Source organism: Rhea pennata, chromosome 2 (genome assembly GCF_028389875.1).
Source record: "Rhea pennata isolate bPtePen1 chromosome 2, bPtePen1.pri, whole genome shotgun sequence".
Lineage (NCBI taxonomy): Eukaryota > Metazoa > Chordata > Aves > Rheiformes > Rheidae > Rhea > Rhea pennata.
In genome coordinates, this window is record NC_084664.1 from 53316271 (window position 1) to 53334742 (window position 18472).

An 18472-nucleotide genomic window follows, 5' to 3' on the forward strand; every position below is an offset into this window, starting at 1 on the left:
CCTTGCAATCTGCCTATAGCTTATTTGGGGCAGGAGCAGGCTGTACACAGAAGTGCACAGAGCTTTAATCTCTGGGTCCTCTAAATACCATTACGACAAATAATCTTGGTGATGGTCTGTCACCTTCATTTCAGAAGGACGTAAAAAGTCGTATTTGTTCAGCTTGTAATTTCTTTTTTTTAGATGGCAACTTACGTGGATGTATGTTTTTGTTATTCACTGTTATTCCCTATGGTAGTTTTTTGATATTGAAAGAAGTTCATATTAAAGATTAATGGAAAATGAAAGAGTTTTGGGGATCCATAGGTTAATTGTAGAAATATTTTGGAATATTTCTCTTAAAACCCTTAGTACTTGCTACATACAAATTTAAGATAATCACTTTATATCTAAACTTATTAAAAAGCCCATTATTTTACTTCTCATAAAAGCTATTTAGTTTTTAAGCTGACGAAAGCATTTACTAATAAAGCATGAATTTAGTGAAATGCTTCTATGAAACTGGTCTAGAAGATACTTCAGGTGATGAATGAAGGGCAGTTTTACTTAGTTTCTTACTGAGCTGCCAAAAATGTTCTTGAGATTTATGATTTTTTTTCTGTATGAGTATTTCCAAGTAGCAAGTAGTAATACTGCTCTTTTTGCTAACAGTCCCTTATACAAAGTTACACTAATCACAGACTTGTCACATAAATTAACTTTTTTTTTCTTTTGATATTTGAGATTTTATTCCCATGGTCCTGAAATGATTAAGATTTTAAAGTCTGCATTTAATTGCATGTGCATCTGCTATTGCTTTGGTAATTTCTGCTAATGGAAACTAATTTTGCTTAGTTTTAAGGAATCTGCAAGGTCAGTCATGCAAAGCTGCATGGTGTGTTCACTACTTTGTTTAGTTCTTCACTTAATACCAAAATTTTCTTAATTGTAGGTTTATTTTAGCTACAAATTCCTGAATGCTTTTCTATTTTAAATCTCTCCAAGACATAATTATATTTTGTAGCAATTGACAAAGCTTGGCACTTTTCTTGGCTTTTCAGAATCTTTTATGTTATTAATCTTAACATCGCAATTATGTATTTACATATATAACAGAATTTGTCAGGAGCCTGTTTAAGTGTTTTCCATCCTGATCTAGGAATAGGAGTATTTGCGCCGTAGGAGTGAATGCTCTGTATGGAGGGATGTCTGTTTTAAGAAAAAAATTTACCAGAAGAAAAATCATGGTGTAAACAGAGATTATTTGCAAAAATATTTGAGGGATTTGAGGCTTGGGGCTGTTAGGAGGCTCAGTGTGTAGTGGAAATGATGTGTACGATCTTTGAAGGAAAGTTTGACGTCATTTCCCTAGTGACATGTAGCTAGTGGCTGCTCTCCAGAATATTTTAGCAGGCAAAATCACACGAGCCTTTTTTTTTTCCTTTTTCAGTGCTCCCTTTTATCTGAAAAAAAAGTCTTTTAAATTATAAAAGGAATTTGAGAAAATTAAAACAGTGAAAGCTTAAAAATAGGCAAGAAACTCTTGAAGTGTTCCCTGTCATATATTTGTATGTTGCTCTAAGAAAATAAGAATAAGAGCACTAATTCAAATACAGCAAAGTGAGGTCGCTGTGTGAATTTAAGATAGTCAAATTCTAACTACGTAAGCCAGTGTTAATTTCAAATCATGTTAACATTGCTGCTCTCAATGATCTTTGGAATACTTTATTATCATCTGAGGGTAATTTATTTTTTCTTACCAAATGTTTGCATATTATCACGGTGGAAGATTTAGTTATATATATTGATTCTTGATCCTGCAAACTTGCTGTTTAAAGCACATCTGTGTTTTTTGATTTTTATTTAAATCTTTATGAAATGAGAGCTGGGAATGTGGAAGAGAAAATAAATAGCCAATTGCCAAGTCTCACAAATGTTGTTCAAAAAGGCACCTTTTCTTTCCTGTTCTCCCACAGAGAGTTACCAACCACAAGGTCTCATGTCATAAGGCTTATTGATCTTGCATAGTATTTTTCTGGTCAGTCAACTTTTATAAATGTGTTAATCAACTGATGTAAATAGGATGAGATCCTACTGTGGGAGCAGCCATCCTTTTATACCTTATTGTAGTGTTTACTCTGTCCCTTTTGTCATTAATTTTCCAGTGCTGCTTATAGCATTAGTGTGTAAATTAATCATTTGTCGTTCCAGGCTTGAGGTTTCTGCAGTGCACGTCACATTGTTAGAAAGCATTTGAGTGACAGTGAGCAGTGATTGAAAGGAGGGAGCTGAAGTCTGAGAAACCCTGGATTTGCCTGTTTTCTTAGCAGCTGTCTCTTAATAAAGTTATTCTAACAGGGCAAAGTAGAAACAAGATACAGTTAAACTCAAAAACCAGATGTGGGTTGGTTGGTAAATAAATTGTCTGCCCTTCCCTCTTTAGCTATGACAGGGGTTCCACATTCAACGTGTTCGTGGGAAAAGGCCAGCTTATTGCTGGGATGGACAAAGCTCTGGTTGGCATGTGTGTGAACGAGAGGCGCTTCGTGAAAATTCCCCCCAAGCTCGCCTATGGAAGTGAAGGCGTTTGTAAGTACAGCAATGCAACAGAGCAGATAGGCAATTAAATGACAGAGAAGAATGGTAGAAATTGCATGTAATTCATTTCACAGAGGTTATCCCTTGCTTGAGGGTATTTATTAACATTTTCTGTAGCCTAGCTAATCTGTCTAGATGCCTTCTTCAATGGCATGCAAGATCCTGATGGGCTGAAGTAAGATATGTTGACTGCAGAGGACCTTGAGCCAATGAACCATGCTAGCTAAAGTTAACTATTTATTTATATCTCACTCACTGTTGCAGATCTGCACAAGGCCTTGTTAGTAATGAAAGCAACCTTGCGCGAAAGACTCACGGGACAGCAAATGTAAAATCGGTCTGCCCAGTGGACATACCTGATAGCAGTTCACACTGTCAGATTGTCCCTGCTTATGTGGCTGCAACAATGACGAGGAACAGGGAGATTTAAAAAGGAAGAAGTTAGGGAATGTGTGGGTAGGCTCCTGTTTTGCTGGTGCCCTGTAAAAAATAAGGAAATACAACTGTACATGTTGTTTTACTTTTGCAGCTGGTGTGATACCCCCGAACGCTGTGCTCCATTTCGATGTGCTTCTCGTAGATCTGTGGAATTCAGAGGATGAAGTGCAGGTTGAGACTTACTTTAAACCTGAGACGTGTCCTCGGACAGTCCAGGTGTCTGACTTCGTACGATACCATTATAATGGAACGTTCTTAGACGGGACCCTTTTTGATTCCAGGTACACAGCTGGGCTTTGTATGTGTATTTTAATCTGATGTCACTTAAACCTATTTTTTCCACCACCTCCACTGGTACCACAAATAATGCTAATTGCCTGGAAACACAGAGAATTTTCACAAGAACCTAAAACTTGTATCATACAAATTACAGTAATTTATTCAGGGATTATGGCAAGGCAGTACTGACTCAAACCTGTAAAGCAATTTCATTATTTCTGTATGAGCATCAGCAGCAGCCCAGATTTTTTTCTCATTCCCTGTATCCATATTACTGTTTATTGCAGTCAGCTAATAGCTTTTGTAACAATTGCAGCATTGCTATTCAAGTTAGATGCAAAGTTTATAAACTGAAAAGACACAATTGTTAAAGAGATTGAACTATTAACACTGTCATGTTGAGATTTTAAGTTTACAGCATGTGTTCTTCATTAATATCCTGAGGAAAATAATACTTTAATACCAGTTGCTGTTATGTTTGTAAGCCAGTTTTCAAAACACTGTTTAGGTTCCTAAAACAGCAAAGTGCTCTGGAAAATGCTACCAAGCAAGACCTTAGTAAATCAGGGAGCAGTGTATTTCAAGCAGCAAGTTGTGAGTAGTTGTACTGTTTTTGTGCATGATGTGGCCTCTGAGGATTAATATTGTTCCTTCCTGTGGCTCTATGGCCTTTTTTTTTTTTTTTTTTTTACGTTTTTAGCCACAATCGGATGCGAACTTATGATACCTATGTTGGAATTGGATGGCTGATTCCTGGTATGGACCAGGGTCTCTTGGGAATGTGTGTAGGGGAGAAGCGCATTATCACAATACCACCTTTCCTGGCCTATGGAGAAGAAGGAGACGGTAAAAGTTACTCTTTTTCTTTCCAAGCCATCCATACTCTAACACAAACCTGTGTAATTTTAATTTATGGGCAGTGTTATTACCACATAATGACAAATGGAATGTACTGATGGAAAAGAGAGGTTCAAAATGTGTTACGTGTATGAGGTGGTTGATGAGAAAGTTCAAGATTTTTTTTTCCTACAAGCAGTAAATTGCTTAGTTGACATATTGTTGATTCTAACTGTAACCTTTATATAGTGAAATTTAATTTATTTTCAGAGAATTTCCTCTGTGGTTAATACAAGATTCAGAAAATTAGAAGTAAGGTGACTACTTGATTCTTCCAATGACTGCTACAGAGAGCAGAAAACTTTTAAAAACAGGAAAATCAATGTGTAGTTCCAATTTTGTTCATTTTTGGCAACAAATCCCCCAATAATAACTACCGGATGGACTAATTGTCCTAGAAGACTGTACGCAGCCTACCGGTCAAACATGGAGCTCCCTGCTGTAAAAAGGGGGCAGTTAGGTGCATTTGGGGCCACTTCCTTGCTTAAATCCATCTTCTGCTTAATATTTAAGGATTGTCTGTGTCTGTGGTGTACACGTTTTCATTACTCATTCTCATATGTCATTACTCATATGATTTTATTACCATTAATTATAACTCTACAGAGTTTTGCATGGAGGTCATTTTTTAAAAGTTCTCCAAGACCTTGAGTTCATAGATTCTCTGATAAAGCTTTGATACCTCTCTGTGATACAATTTATGTACCGATGGAAAGGTGCTTCTTCCTTGAGAGATTCGATTTACCCTTTTTCAACTTCTGTGATGTGCTCTTTTGCTTTGCTGTTAACAAGTAGGAAGAGCAGGGGTACCGGGTCTGTGTTCTGGTTGTTATTTTTACATACTTTTGTAAAGTATTTTGGAAATGCTCCTGGACTAAAACATTTGGCTCAGATGGACCTGTTTTAAGTTGACTATGGCAGGTATTGTTGAAGAGATTGCAGTTTTTGGTGAGCCAGTGCCATCATAATAGGAATAAAATGAAATAATTAAATGTGAGTGAGAAACCCACACATAAAATAAAAGATGACTTTCTGGAAATGGATTACATTGAATTGTGTTTGGAGGGGAAGTACCTGATACTCCAAAACAGGTTGTTTTTCTTCAATAAAAAACATATGTTCCTTCTAAACCCCCTTGTTCTTTCTTACTGATTTCTACTCTAATAATCTTGTAGGTAAGGAGATCCCCGGCCAAGCTTCTCTGGTTTTTGACGTGGTTTTGCTAGATCTCCATAACCCCAAGGATGGTATTACTATTGAGAACCAGCGTGTACCTGAATCCTGTGAGCGGAGAAGCCAAACAGGAGACTTCCTCCGATACCATTACAACGGCACGCTTTTGGATGGCACGTTGTTTGATTCCAGGTAACCAAACCATTGAGTGTTATGGATCCCATTTCCAGGTTGGCTCATCTGTCTGTCTATAATATACCCAAATAGAATTTGTTGCTTTTCCTTCCTTTTTAAAATTTCTGAATGGAGTTGGAGCCTTCTCTTATTAAAACCCACACAAAACTTTTCAGTGTGGGGAGCAAGATGAAGGCCAATTTTGTATGATGACAGTACCTAACACGCCATCTAGGGGTTATGATCCACCTGATGGAGTAATGTGTGCTTTAGACAAGCATGTTTGAAGACACTTTAGAAGCATAGAATGGCAAGGTTGGAAGGGACCTCTGGAGATCATCTAGTCTAACCCTCAGCATAGTCCTGTAGAGGGGTTGAACCCACAACCTTGGCATTAGCAGCACCACACTCTAAGCAACTGAGCTAAACCTGCAGTCCAAAGAGAGCATCTGCCAAATAGATAATAATACTAAAGAGAGAGAGAAAATAAATACAATTCCAATTTAACATCTAGTGAATTGTAAAACAATAAGCTAGTGGCTGGCTTGAGATTTTATAAACCGGACCTTGATCTCAGAAGTCTTTCCCCCATACTTGAGAAGTGTCTGTGTTTTGAAGGATACTGGCTTTCAGAATAGATTTCAGCAGCAGGGTTTCAGTGATAAAGGAAAAGGGATCACCGTCATTCAGATTCAAAGCTTTCTGGGCACATATGGGTCACGTGCAGAATTACATTTTGAATAATACCCTTGTAGCTTCCTGTCACTTTTTTTTTTTCACTTTAATGTGCGGTAGCTTACTTCTCCCACTCCAGGTAAACAGCTGGCACAAGTAGTTGAAAGTGATCCATGGTAAAACATTTCAGAAAATAAACTCAGATAAATTTGCTTTGTCCTTCTTCAGCTGCTATAAGCTGAAGATCAGGATCAGTTTGCAAACACAAGCTGAGTAATGGGCCACCTGAGCTACTCCCATGAGAAGGAGTCAGGGAGTTATAGGATATATTGTGTAAGTGAACTGAGAAGCTGTCAGGCTCGGAGTCATCCTTAGTCTCCCTACTCAGTTGCTCAGCTTGGGGGAGGTAAAAAGCTAGAGACCTGAGTCAAGAGCCACCATCACTAGCCACCACTGTAGAACTTAAGTATGGCTTCTCCACAGTGTACCTACCCAAAGCATCTCTTTTTGAAAAGTAAATGATTATTGTCTTTTCTGTAGCAATTAGCAATTTTTGAGATGGTTGTGGTATTTATATAAGGGTTGTTGTCAATGGATAGTAGTAAATGCTTTGTAGACAGCAGCCTCTACATCATCTAAAGAGCTGACAATTATCATGGGGCTTATTGGCTAGATTGTCATTCCTTGACTTCCAGCAGAAGTTACAAGTAAGGCCATGTTTAAGAAGCTTATGAAGACACACTATGAAAACTGTTGGTCATAAAATACAGATTAGCAGCTAACAGTAGCTGTCAAAAGCCTTGGAGCTGGCCACGAAAACTGCTGGTACAGGGAGCAAGCCCAAAGCATGGCTAATGGCTAGGGTCAGGAGCTCTAATAGTCTTCCTTCATTTTTTTCTTTTTTGTTCGTAATACTGGATTGCGGAAGTGCTCCTTCACAGCTCAGCCAGGGCTGCCTGGTCTTAAAGCAGCTGAACAAGTCTCTGAATTTTATCTGGGTCTGCACTGGCTTCATGCTTTCCCTAAATCACCTTCTAAAGTTGAATTAAAACCTTTCCGCATTTCTTTCTTTGAGTTGTGCCTCCAAGTAACGTGCCTTGAAGAAAGGCAGAACAGAGCTGCATCCTTTGTAATAAACATCGTCTGTTGTTGTAGGCTTGTTTTGTTTTATCATGAGGTGTTGAAGGAGATCCTTTGACCTATGTTTAAGTGATTAGCACAGTTTAGAAGGAAGGGATGTTGTTGATACTGTTGTCATGACTCATTTTTCTTCTATGCATCTGAGGTGAACTTAATTCTCCCATCTTATGGTTGTAGCAGTTAAACTACATAGTTGTGATTGTTGCAAAATGAGATGTCTGAAGGGTGTCACCTAATCTATATCTACTTTGTAAACAGTTATTTAAGCAATGTTGGGACGGGGGAATCTAAAGTAGAAAACATCTTTTTTTTTCAGTTACTTATTAAAACATGATTTCTGTTTAGTTTAAAATACATACATAGACTTTTTTTTTTAATATATGTAGTGGAAATGTGTTTGCAAATAAACTACCAGTGTCCCAGATTTGATTAATATGTATCAGTGACTAATGAAGCATGGTAGCCTAGATTCACTGGGCATGGTGATTGTATTGTGCGTGTCCAGTAATAGGTAATGACCATTGTGCTCGATTTTAACTCATTTAAGAATTGTGTTAGAATTGTGTCGTGGACCCAGTGTGAGAGTCTGTGTTTTCTCAAGCACACCTGCTCCTGCTAAAAAGCAAGTATTTTCCACAGCTATTCGCGAAATCGTACATATGACACCTATGTCGGGAAGGGCTATGTGATTGCTGGGATGGATGAAGGTTTGCTAGGTGTATGCATTGGTGAAAAGAGACGCATAATAATCCCTCCTCATCTTGGATATGGAGAAGAAGGAAGAGGTGAGTTTGGCTTTTCATTTAGTGCAGTCTTCCATAATTAATGGTATTTCCTTTGCTCCTCAGTGCAGTTGTATGTAGATAAGCTTTAAAGTATTTTCCCGCTATTTTCTCACATTTGAAAAGCTTATGAATTACTCCATTGTTAGGTGAGAGTGCAACTGAAAGGTTTGCACACAGAATTTGTAAAATTATTTTAATTAGCTTAATAGGCAGGACAATAAGAATGCAGGGCAATCTCTTACGTAATTGGTGACCTGAAATCGTTTGAATAATGAGTGTTTCAGACAGACTGGTACTTGGATGCCAGGAACTCTGCAGTGTGAGATCTTCCTTCCTGTATATCTTAACAAGCTCTGTACGTTAAAGGAATTCATTGTGTTAAGTTTTCTTCCCCATTCCTTTCACAGCCACAGGTTTTGTGGACTCCTAATTCGCCTCTGTAAACAGTGGATGCATGTAACAGCAAAGCGTGTGTGTATGTATAACATACAATTAAAATTCCTTTGGGAAAACTCATTGGTACTTAAGAATATTGCAAGAGGTTGAATATGTTAATCCTTCTAACCAATCACAATTCTATGGCTTGAGTTTCAAAAGTTACCTCCTGGGATGCTATATGGGAAAAATAACATATTATAAGAAAAGAGTGTTTTCGGTGAATTCTGTTCGAATTCCATTATGGTGATTTGGGAATTAGATTTTTCTACCAACAAAACCGATTGTTGGGTCTGGATGTATCTGTGATTACTGATCATACAATTGCACATTATCCTGGGAAGAGGGGAAAGAAGTTGCTTGCTCTCAGGATAGTTTCAAGAAATATAAACTTTTAGGCACAATAGCATTCCTTGAAGCATGAGAAGTCCCATGAGAATTTTGCTGATCAGTAATGAGTTGGTACATGAAACAGAAATCAGCCGTTTAGGATGGTCACAGGAAATGTGTACTTATGGCTTTATTTCTGCATAATTATTAAATTCAAAATGATGAAAATGTTTTTGTTCACTGTTGAACTGTGTACATATTTATTGCTTTTCCCATGAGTTCTCTTTCTGACATTGGATGCAGCTTGCATCTATGCTGCACATAGAGGAAATGCTGTCCTCTCATCATGAGAAAGAAGAGAAAATTAGTCAGTAGCAGACATAGTGGGAAAATATATTCTTACTGGATGCAGTACCTGGTCATCGTAAAGCTGTTCAGGTGCCATTTCTTTTTCTCCTTGCTTAATTTGCTTCCTATTTAGGAAAGATTCCAGGTTCTGCAGTGCTGGTCTTTGACATCCATGTGGTTGACTTCCACAACCCTTCAGATTCAGTCGGCATTACCGTTAACTATAAACCTTCCAACTGCACCGTACTGAGCAAGAAGGGTGATTACCTGAAGTACCACTACAATGCTTCACTCCTGGATGGTACTTTGCTAGACTCGACGTAAGTAAATTGCCTTGTAAAGAAAATGTCCCTTGTCACTGTGAAAGCAGAATGAATATCCTGCAAAGCAGGCTAGAGGGGAAGAAAGCGTTTTTGTGTCAAAAGTTGACTATTTATATTAGAATATATTTTTCACATCTGCCTACCTAAGATGTGTAGGAGGAGGAAAGTGAAGAGACAATCTATCATAGCTTAAAGAGAGAATTGAGAACAAAGAGCATATTGGAATATGTGACAGGAGAACATAAGGTGCAGGCAGAGTAATGAAACAGGTTACGTGGTGGTTTAAATGGGCTAATTCACATGTCTGGGCAAGTCGTACTGGAACATCACAGGGTTCCGCATGAATGAACTTTCCAAGTTTATTCAGTTTCTTGGATAGGATTTGCGCTCTGTCGTCATTCAGTGCTCCTAAGAGGTCTGGCAGAGGTACTCAGTGTAGTTTTGTTCAAGCTAGCTTGAGCATCTGTTCAGGAGATGGTCACCTCTGTGTCTCTACTGCACGTGAATGCTAGTTTGCTTGTATTGCATGGCTGCGTAAAGGTCAGCGTGGAGCAAGTATTAGGGGGCTACATGATGGCTGGGACTGTAATGTTCCTTCTTCCTGTTGATAGTAAGCTTGGGAGGAAAGCAGAGATTGCTGCCAGTCCTCTCTCTTCCTTCTAAGAGCAGTTGAAACATTTTGCCTGACAACCTTGCTCCTTCCTGGTTGGTCTTGCTTGCTTTTGTAATATAAAATGTATTTCATATTGAACTGCATTGAACCCACAGCACTGTTTACTGCAGCTGCAAAAATACTTTTGCCAGCTTCTTGTTTCTGCCTTCATATTTGGATAGCAATTGTCATCTAAATAATATTGTTTATTGTAATTTATTTTGGAGTGGGAAGTTGGAAAAAGCTATTTTTAAACGAACTATAAATATTATAGCAAGCAGATCATAGTTTTCACAATGTACAGAATAGCTTGCAGAGCTGAAAATCTGGCTTACATTGAAGCGCATGATGTGATAGTATGTATACAATGTGTCCAGCTTTAAAACACCTTTTATATGACAGGAATGCTCAAATCTCATCTTGCATCAGCAATCAAGGGATTTTGAGCTTGTCACTTACTCAGAGCAGTTTGTAGAGAAACAAAGATCATGAATCTTGTGCTCCTGATTTTAAGGGGTCTTCCTACCCACTGAATTGTTTTCCTTCCGAACAATATTCCGTGGTACAGGAATCTCCTGCAGTGGTACAACCAAGCCAAATGACCAAAGAAAGCAGACTGACAAAAGAAAGCATCTTGCTGTTGTGACACATACCAAGTAATGGGTCTTAACATAGTGCACTCTTCTTTTAGAATTACAATATATGTTTAACTTCTGGGATTTTAACTTTTACCAATTTCACATTTTAGAAATAAGATACCAGCTGCAAGCCATAATTCACAATATAATATGGTTAAATAGCAGTAGTATTCTTATACTTCAAAGCTGTCGTAGTTAAATGACTAGTGCTTAAGTGACTGGCACATTATAGTGAATAATTTAGTTAAATGATTGGCTGACGCATGTAAATATACCCAGATTCTTACAGCTTTGTAGTTCTGGAAAAATTGTCATCTAAAATTTTTAGGTCTGCTAAAAACGCAGCTTTGTTAGCTAGAAGTATTTGCAAGGCAAAAAGTCCTTGTTTAAAAATAAAATACTTTGTAGGTTTAATTGGCAAGATTAATGATATTAATTGAATTTAATTCAAGAAGCCTAAAATTTTAGGACTTGGGGGACTTGACCAGTCCTTTTTGACAATAGGGACCCCTCTGTTTGGTATTGGCTGTAACTTGCTACATTGAGAACAACTCCAGGTAACTGCTTGGGAAAACAGAGCATTGGGCATCAAGTTAATTTTTGGCGATGGCAGGACACTAATTAAAAACTACTTTATGTGGTAGTTTTGAACCAGATCAATTCTGTTATATGTTACTTCTAAAAAAATTTTTTTTTTCTGTACCATCCCCAGACTTAGTCTTGGCAAGACCTACAACATAGTTCTAGGATCTGGACAGGTGGTGATGGGAATGGACATGGGCCTTCAAGATATGTGTGTTGGAGAACGGCGAACAGTTGTTATTCCACCTCATCTTGGGTATGGAGAAGATGGAGTTGGTAAGTAGAACTTATGCACATCCACTTAGTATCTCTTGAGTAACTGAAACACACGATGCGTGTTTTGTTTCTTGCTATGCATTGGAACACAAGGTGACTGTAATAATAGAGACATCACTTAAATGCTTAAATAGGGTTTTTTGTGTTTTTTCATTTAATTATTTTAGCCAACCCCTGCTCCCTCCAAAGAAATGAAGATACTGTTTTTGTTGCATTTTAAGTCATTATTATTATTTTGTGCCAATGTAAAGATTATCCCACTTCAAAGGGGAACACTCCCATGCCCCCAGTAATGTTGCATTGTCAAAACAGAAAGCCCCAGGCGCTCCAGTGGTGCAGAGGGAAGTAAACACTATTTTCACAGATAAGGAATTAGATATTCACGCTCGGACATACAATGTGTTATGTAGGAAACAAAATTAAAGGGGCGCTAACCATTCAGCACAAACATTAGAAAATATAAAGAAGACTGAAAACTCAAAAACTGCCTGAACTGGATATAAGATGTGAAACAGTGTATCAGTGCTGTTGAAATACCAACAATAACACATTTAAGGCAGTTTGGGAATCCGTATTTTACAACATTGAGACTATTGATTTTTAATGACAGGGACAGCAATAATTAAAAAAAACAAACACAGAAATGACAAGAACTTTCCATTCCCACTATGTGGGGTTGTTGCTGGCCTTCTGAGTTAAAAGATTTGAAGGACAAGAGTCTATAGAAGATCACCAAGATCCATAGACTCTGCTTTGGATGGAAATGGTTGCACAAATTGGTCTGTTCTTTGAATACCTCAAGAACAGTTTGTATTTTGTAAAGGTTCTTTGTTAGGCATCATACATCAAGCTTAACAGAAAGTTAACTTGTGCAAAGAGGTAAATAAATATTTTCACTTGTACCTGGCTTTCATAAAAATTATGAATGAAAAATTATGAGTGTCATTAATATGCAACTTTTTATACTGTTACATAACATTGCATAATTATATACAATTAAAAAACAAACTGAAACTTTGCTTCTAAATTGAAAAAGAATCTGTTATGTTAAAAAGATATTAAACATACCTATCTTAGATATTTGGCGTCATTTAAATTGCATTGGATATACATAGTCTGAAACACTGCATGATTATTAGTGTTTTGGTGTATTCCTACATATCTGAAGAGATTACCTCTTATTTGCTACTGGAAAGAATTTATAGATGCCATTTATTTATTTATTTTAAGGATGAATTAAGCTCCTTGTCTGGTTTCAGTGAAGTAATGTACCAGGCTATTGAGACGCTGTTATATCTGTCAGTAGAGGTCTGGTACACATTATGCTGTAGGGAGGTACAGGAAAATCAATTATTTCCCTCAATTTTTAGTCTATAAGTTGAAAGAAGAAAGGATGCAGTTTTATTATGAAATGTTCCTTTATATTAAATGCTTATCAGAACAACTGAACTGAAATTTGTTTAAACTGTGATAGTGGAAATAGTCCCTATTCCAGGGAATATACGTAAGTGGTTTAAAGTTAAAACATGTGCAAATGTGCCCTTTGTGAATCAAAGCTGAGGGACTGAAGTGCTGGTCATATAATGTTTGTCTTTTGCTCTGCCTTTGTCTCATGGTCAGCATACTGTGCACATGATACATGTCTGCATACTCTATTTTGTACCTGTATCTTACATCCAAATACAGCATCCATCTGCTCCCGCCATGCTGTTCATGTGTGGCCTGATCCAGCCCCTGTTGAAGTGAACAGGAAGGTTTAGTAGGCTTGGGATCACAGCAGAGAAGCACCTGCTGGTGCGGGAGGAGACATTAATTCTGGGTGAAAAGGATAGTGGGTAGTGGAAAAGGGTAATGTAGGAGGTGTAAGGCAAGATCAACAAGAGAGTGATCAACGTGAGATCAGGGTAAGAGGATAAATACCTCTCCTTGCTGTTTGTTGTGACAGAAGGAGAAGTGCCTGGTAGTGCTGTCTTAGTTTTTGACATCGAGCTGCTGGAACTGGTGTCTGGATTGCCTGAAGGGTACATGTTTGTGTGGAACGGCGAAGTCTCTCCCAACCTCTTTGAGGAAATAGACCAGAATCACGACGGAGAAGTTCTTTTGGAAGAGGTAAGCCAAGGCAGTGAAAACACTTGCAGTGATTTTCTCCTAACACCGTCACCAAGGTACTCAAAGACGTTAAAGAATGAGGTCGGTCTTTCCCTCTCCCTCTCTCTTTCTCACCCCCCTTTTTTTTCTTCTTTCTAAAAAAAACTTTGGATGTGGGGGTGGTTGTCAAATTAACAGGAAAACAATGAGTCAAATTAAAATATGATTATTTAGTTTTAGAGATGTCACTAAAAAGAAAAACAAAGTATAGCAATGGCCATACTGCTTAAGAGCATTTAGTGTTTTAGTCTCCTTCTGTGGTCAACAACAGGTGTTTAGGGAACAGGTAGAAGAGATGGGGTTAGTATTCAGTTGTCCCTCATCTTGTCAGCCTTCACAGTGTCTGTTAATTGGAGTGTTATAGAGAATTCCTGAGCCAAGGTTGAGCCTGCAGCATTGCGTCCAGCAACTGTCTAATCACTTCTGGAGCTGAGCAGTGCCCACAGCAACTCCTTCCACGGGTGACTTGTATGTTGTGTGAACAAGTCCCATCCCATGCTTGCTTTTCCAGTCTGCTGCCTGAGAATTTCATCGGGTGCCCTAATAAAAAATCACTTCCCTTTGCCATACCATCTCTGATTATGTAAACCTGCGACCTTGTTTCCTCTCCATTTTCTTTTCTTAAGTGAGGAGTTTGGGTTTTCAGTCTCCAGTCAGCTTTGTCACCTGTCTCTTACCTTTTGGTTCTGTGTCCTTCTTCGCTGGAGTAATGCTGCATGCAGCCACCAAGGTGCAGGCTGCTTTAGTAGACCTGAAGAGTAGCGTGAGATGCCTTTCACTTGTTTTTCCCTCTTCTTGTCACTCTCTTGTACCTTCTTGTTTTCCTTCTTTCTCCATCTTTGCATTTACCTCCACTCCTGCCCTTGCAGAGAAGGTAAGAGTTTTCCCCAGTCCAGAGTGAGTTGGGATGTGACTGATACCACATCCTTCTGGTCACTTAACAGGAGGAGAAGAAGGAGCAGAGGAGATGAGAGAAGGTGTTTGGCCTAAAATGTGTAAAAGAAATGTTAGAAATGTTGCTGAAACTTATTTGACAAGTAGCACCAGAGACTACATTAACTGGAAAAATTCTGATTGATTGATTGTGGTTTTCTGTTTTTTAGCAAGTCAGCCTGCATGACTTACATCAGATGTTGTTTGATTACCTTGAACAACTTCATCATTTTAGATCAGAGGGATTTTTAGGGAAATCTTGCCTGTAACCTTTTCCTCTTCTCCCACTCCCAGCCAGAGCCCATGGGAATGCCTGAAACTACTTTTAATAAATCTCATAGAATCCTTATCTTTTAACTCTCATCTTTTGGTTTCATTCTTTTTTTTTTTTGTGGTATTTCTTGTAAGATGTAGGTGGGTGTCTATCTTACAGGGTGAGCTTCTTGAATCAGCATGTAGAACTAAACCGTGCTCTCTCCATATAGGTCTGTTCCTAAGTCACTCTTTTTGTTCAACCCATCTTTCTCCTAAATTAGGAAAAATAACTTATTTTGTGATTAAAATCCAGTGCCCACTGGAATAAATGCAAAAACTCCTCTGAGCTCCAGATAGTATGATTAAACCTCATGTGTCTGTCCTAATTAGTCCAGTTTAGGTTGTAAGCTTTATACAACAGTAACAGGGCATTTTTATGCACACTTAATAGTAAGCAGTAAAAAGCTAAATAATCAACAGCAAATAAATACTTGTTTTGTAACATCTGATGAGTTTTAAAAATCTACTTCACTGTGAGCTGTTTTTCTCCCCTTTCCCTTTTCCACCTAGTTTTCAGAGTACATTCAAGCTCAAGTCGATTCTGGCAAAGGAAAACTAGCTCCGGGTTTTGATTTTGAAAAGATTGTTAAAAATATGTTCACCAATCAGGACCGGGATGGAGATGGTAAAGTTACAGCTAAAGAATTCAAGCTGAAAGACCAAGAGGCCAAAGAGGAACACGATGAACTCTAAAGCTAAGAAAAGGAAGGTTATTGAGCTGACCGGCTGTTAGATCCTGGAAGGGGTTGAAGCAAGCGTTTCTGAAAAGGTTAGCACGCAGACGGGGTGTGTGTACATGTTCTGCGTGTGGCCGTGCATATATGTCGGGTAGACTGTTAAAATGGGAAGAGGTTTTCATTTGGAATTGTTAGGTATGTTACAAAGAAAAAAAAATCCATGTTAAGTGCCTCAAGATGGGATTTATAAACTCATAGAGTGTACAGCCAAACATGGTTTTATGAACCATGTAGTTTGTGTTGAAGGTCGGAAGTCATCATTGAACAATATACAGTCACTTGGGTGGATGGTAAGGAGAAAACTTACAGGGTGCTCTTAAAAGAGTTCTAAAAAACCTTTAGTATTTAAAAATATTTCTGCAGGAGAATAAATCAGAAAGTATTCCCCATTAAAATAATCTGTAAAAATTGTCAGAGATTGACCCCAGTTCCTTTTGGAAGATGAGAACACTCTTTTCAGAAACTGAACCAACTCATATGAATATTTACCAGCAGGAACTCTGATCTGCAAATAGCAAAACATGCAAATGATAGCTATGCCATTGGAAAATTTTCATAAGCTGTGAATTTAAATTAAATAGACCTAGATTTGTAACTGTGTATGTGCTGGATTTTTACTTTACAAAATAAAAGCTTGCTACCATCTGTACTATATTTAATTAGTACCTTTGAATCTTCTTGTTGGCATAGTAAAGCAGTGTTCAGAGCAGTGATTCCCAAACCTTTGTAGTTACAATCTTCTTTGTAGTTCTTTATTAGTATCATGGGGTCCAAATATTGTCATAAATACTGGAAAAAATGGATTTTATGTCGAGCTTCTGTCTCCTATTTTGGGAATTGTTAGACTAAGGAGTAAGTACTTAGCTCTTATGCAGCAGAGCATTTTGGCATAGCGAACAAACAAAAAGACAGTGATAAAATCAAGAAGCAGACCCATCTGTTTATGTCTGCAAATGTTCCGGTGTATCCCTCAGTACAAAATTAGTCCTGGGAGTGCTGTGTAGAGCATGTGAAGACTAATGCAATCCCTCATTAGATCTGTAAATGTAGCAAGCTGTTTAATACAAAATACACTAAATCAACATATTTTTCTAGAAAGCTATATGATCCCCCCCATAGTATACTACATTTAAAGAGCACAAATAAGTATAGTGCAACACTGACAAAGACAAGTAGGAAGGGAGTTGTGTTTCCATTATATGCTTTGTATCTAGTTTCTTGCTTTCCTTGATCTGTACATGTGGGTTGTAAGCTCCCTGAGATGCTCTTTTTGCAAACTGCTATTTCAATTGGGTGAAAACATTTTGTATTGATTTTTAATACGGTTGTTATAGAAAATGAAAAGTGATTTTTTTTTTTGCGTTTGATACCAATAAATGTTGGATAACTGATCTTTTTGTTACATAAAATTTTGATCAACTACTACTGTTAACTAGTACTGTTTTTTTTCCCCTAGTATTTTGATGAGTGGGGAGTCTGAGTAGGAGAAAACACCCTTCATGCAGCCGTCTTCTCATGCACACACAGGCTTATCCTGAGTATGCTCATTATTGCTACTAACCTGTAGGAAAAATGCTGTAAACTAAAACTATCTGACTCAGAATGATTGAAAATAATAACCATAATAAAATACTTTGTTTCCGTAGTTCACATAGGTGAAGATAAATTATTCTTTGGGCTTGGGAAGAGCTTCCCAAATTATCTGTCTCCTCTTCCATTAGCTGTGACCGTTGGGAATGTGACGTTTCTCTAGGCTGGGGACTCCGAGCCCCTCACACGGTGAAATCATCTCACCGTTTCGTTGCCCAGGCTGGTGAAAGCAACCACCGTGCTTCGTAGTTGAGGGTTCACGTTTGCGCTCTGTCTGTAGCTCTAGAATTGCGTGCGAAATGCCAGGAGTGTAGGCTGACAAATCGCAGCTGAGCCGTTTCGGGGGCAGTGGTAGGCTTTCGTATCTGAGTAAATACCGTGGATTGCACAGGGAATCTGCATGTTTATTACCTAAGTGGCAGCTCGTGAAAGCAGCATTCTCAGAAGACTACTGTATAAAATTTTCCCCTTCATTTTATGTGGAGGTTGATTGCTTGCCTGTCGCTGTAGTTCAGGTTCATTGCCTCTGCATGTTTACAGAGCTGAAACGTATGTACTTTTCTGTTTGGGAGCTGGAAGCAAGGTGAGACTGAGCGCTGCCAGAAGCAGCCCTCACACGCACTGCGGAAGGAACTCTTCACTCTCTTCTCATACGTAGTCACCGAGTCCACCCTAAAAAAGACAAATATATCAGCTGAATATCCAAATTGTTTGAGCTGAGGAGATGTTCGGGAATAGGTCTTTCTGCTTGATGGATCCCCAGAGGTGCTCTGCTGAGTTCCTAGGAAGCCCCAACGGCAGAGCTGTCCTGCGGGCCACGTTTGCTGCGCCAGGCACAGCAGGGCAGCAAAGGGGTAAGCGGGAAAACCGCTACGTTGGAATTTTTTGGAAGGGCAAGCGGGAAATGATGTAACAGGTAAGACTTTGCTGTGGCCTCCGACCGGTGTGTGTCTGAGGAGTGAAATTCTCATTCCATTGCTCCCCCGGCCTTAGCAAATGTGATTTGTGATCTATCTAAATGATGGTT

The 18472-nt window shown here is 38.5% G+C and overlaps 1 protein-coding gene across 3 annotated transcripts in view; it reads left to right on the plus strand.

The window, feature by feature from the left end:
• The window catches only part of FKBP9 (FKBP prolyl isomerase 9), a 36376-nt gene extending 18871 nt beyond the window's left edge, over positions 1-17505 (plus strand). For 2 of the 3 annotated variants that reach the window (XM_062569533.1, XM_062569531.1), the window contains 9 exons: positions 2423-2568; positions 3107-3296; positions 3995-4140; positions 5367-5556; positions 7993-8138; positions 9385-9571; positions 11577-11722; positions 13668-13831; positions 15629-17505. In XM_062569533.1, coding sequence (XP_062425517.1) covers positions 2481-2568; positions 3107-3296; positions 3995-4140; positions 5367-5556; positions 7993-8138; positions 9385-9571; positions 11577-11722; positions 13668-13831; positions 15629-15811 — 1440 coding nt within the window. In that variant the 5' untranslated portion in view covers positions 2423-2480 and the 3' untranslated portion in view covers positions 15812-17505. Of the gene's footprint in view, positions 1-2422; positions 2569-3106; positions 3297-3994; positions 4141-5366; positions 5557-7992; positions 8139-9384; positions 9572-11576; positions 11723-13667; positions 13832-14973; positions 15167-15628 lie in introns of those variants that run through there. The other variant, XM_062569532.1, reaches the window with a different exon arrangement.
• The last annotated feature ends 967 nt before the right edge of the window (positions 17506-18472 follow it).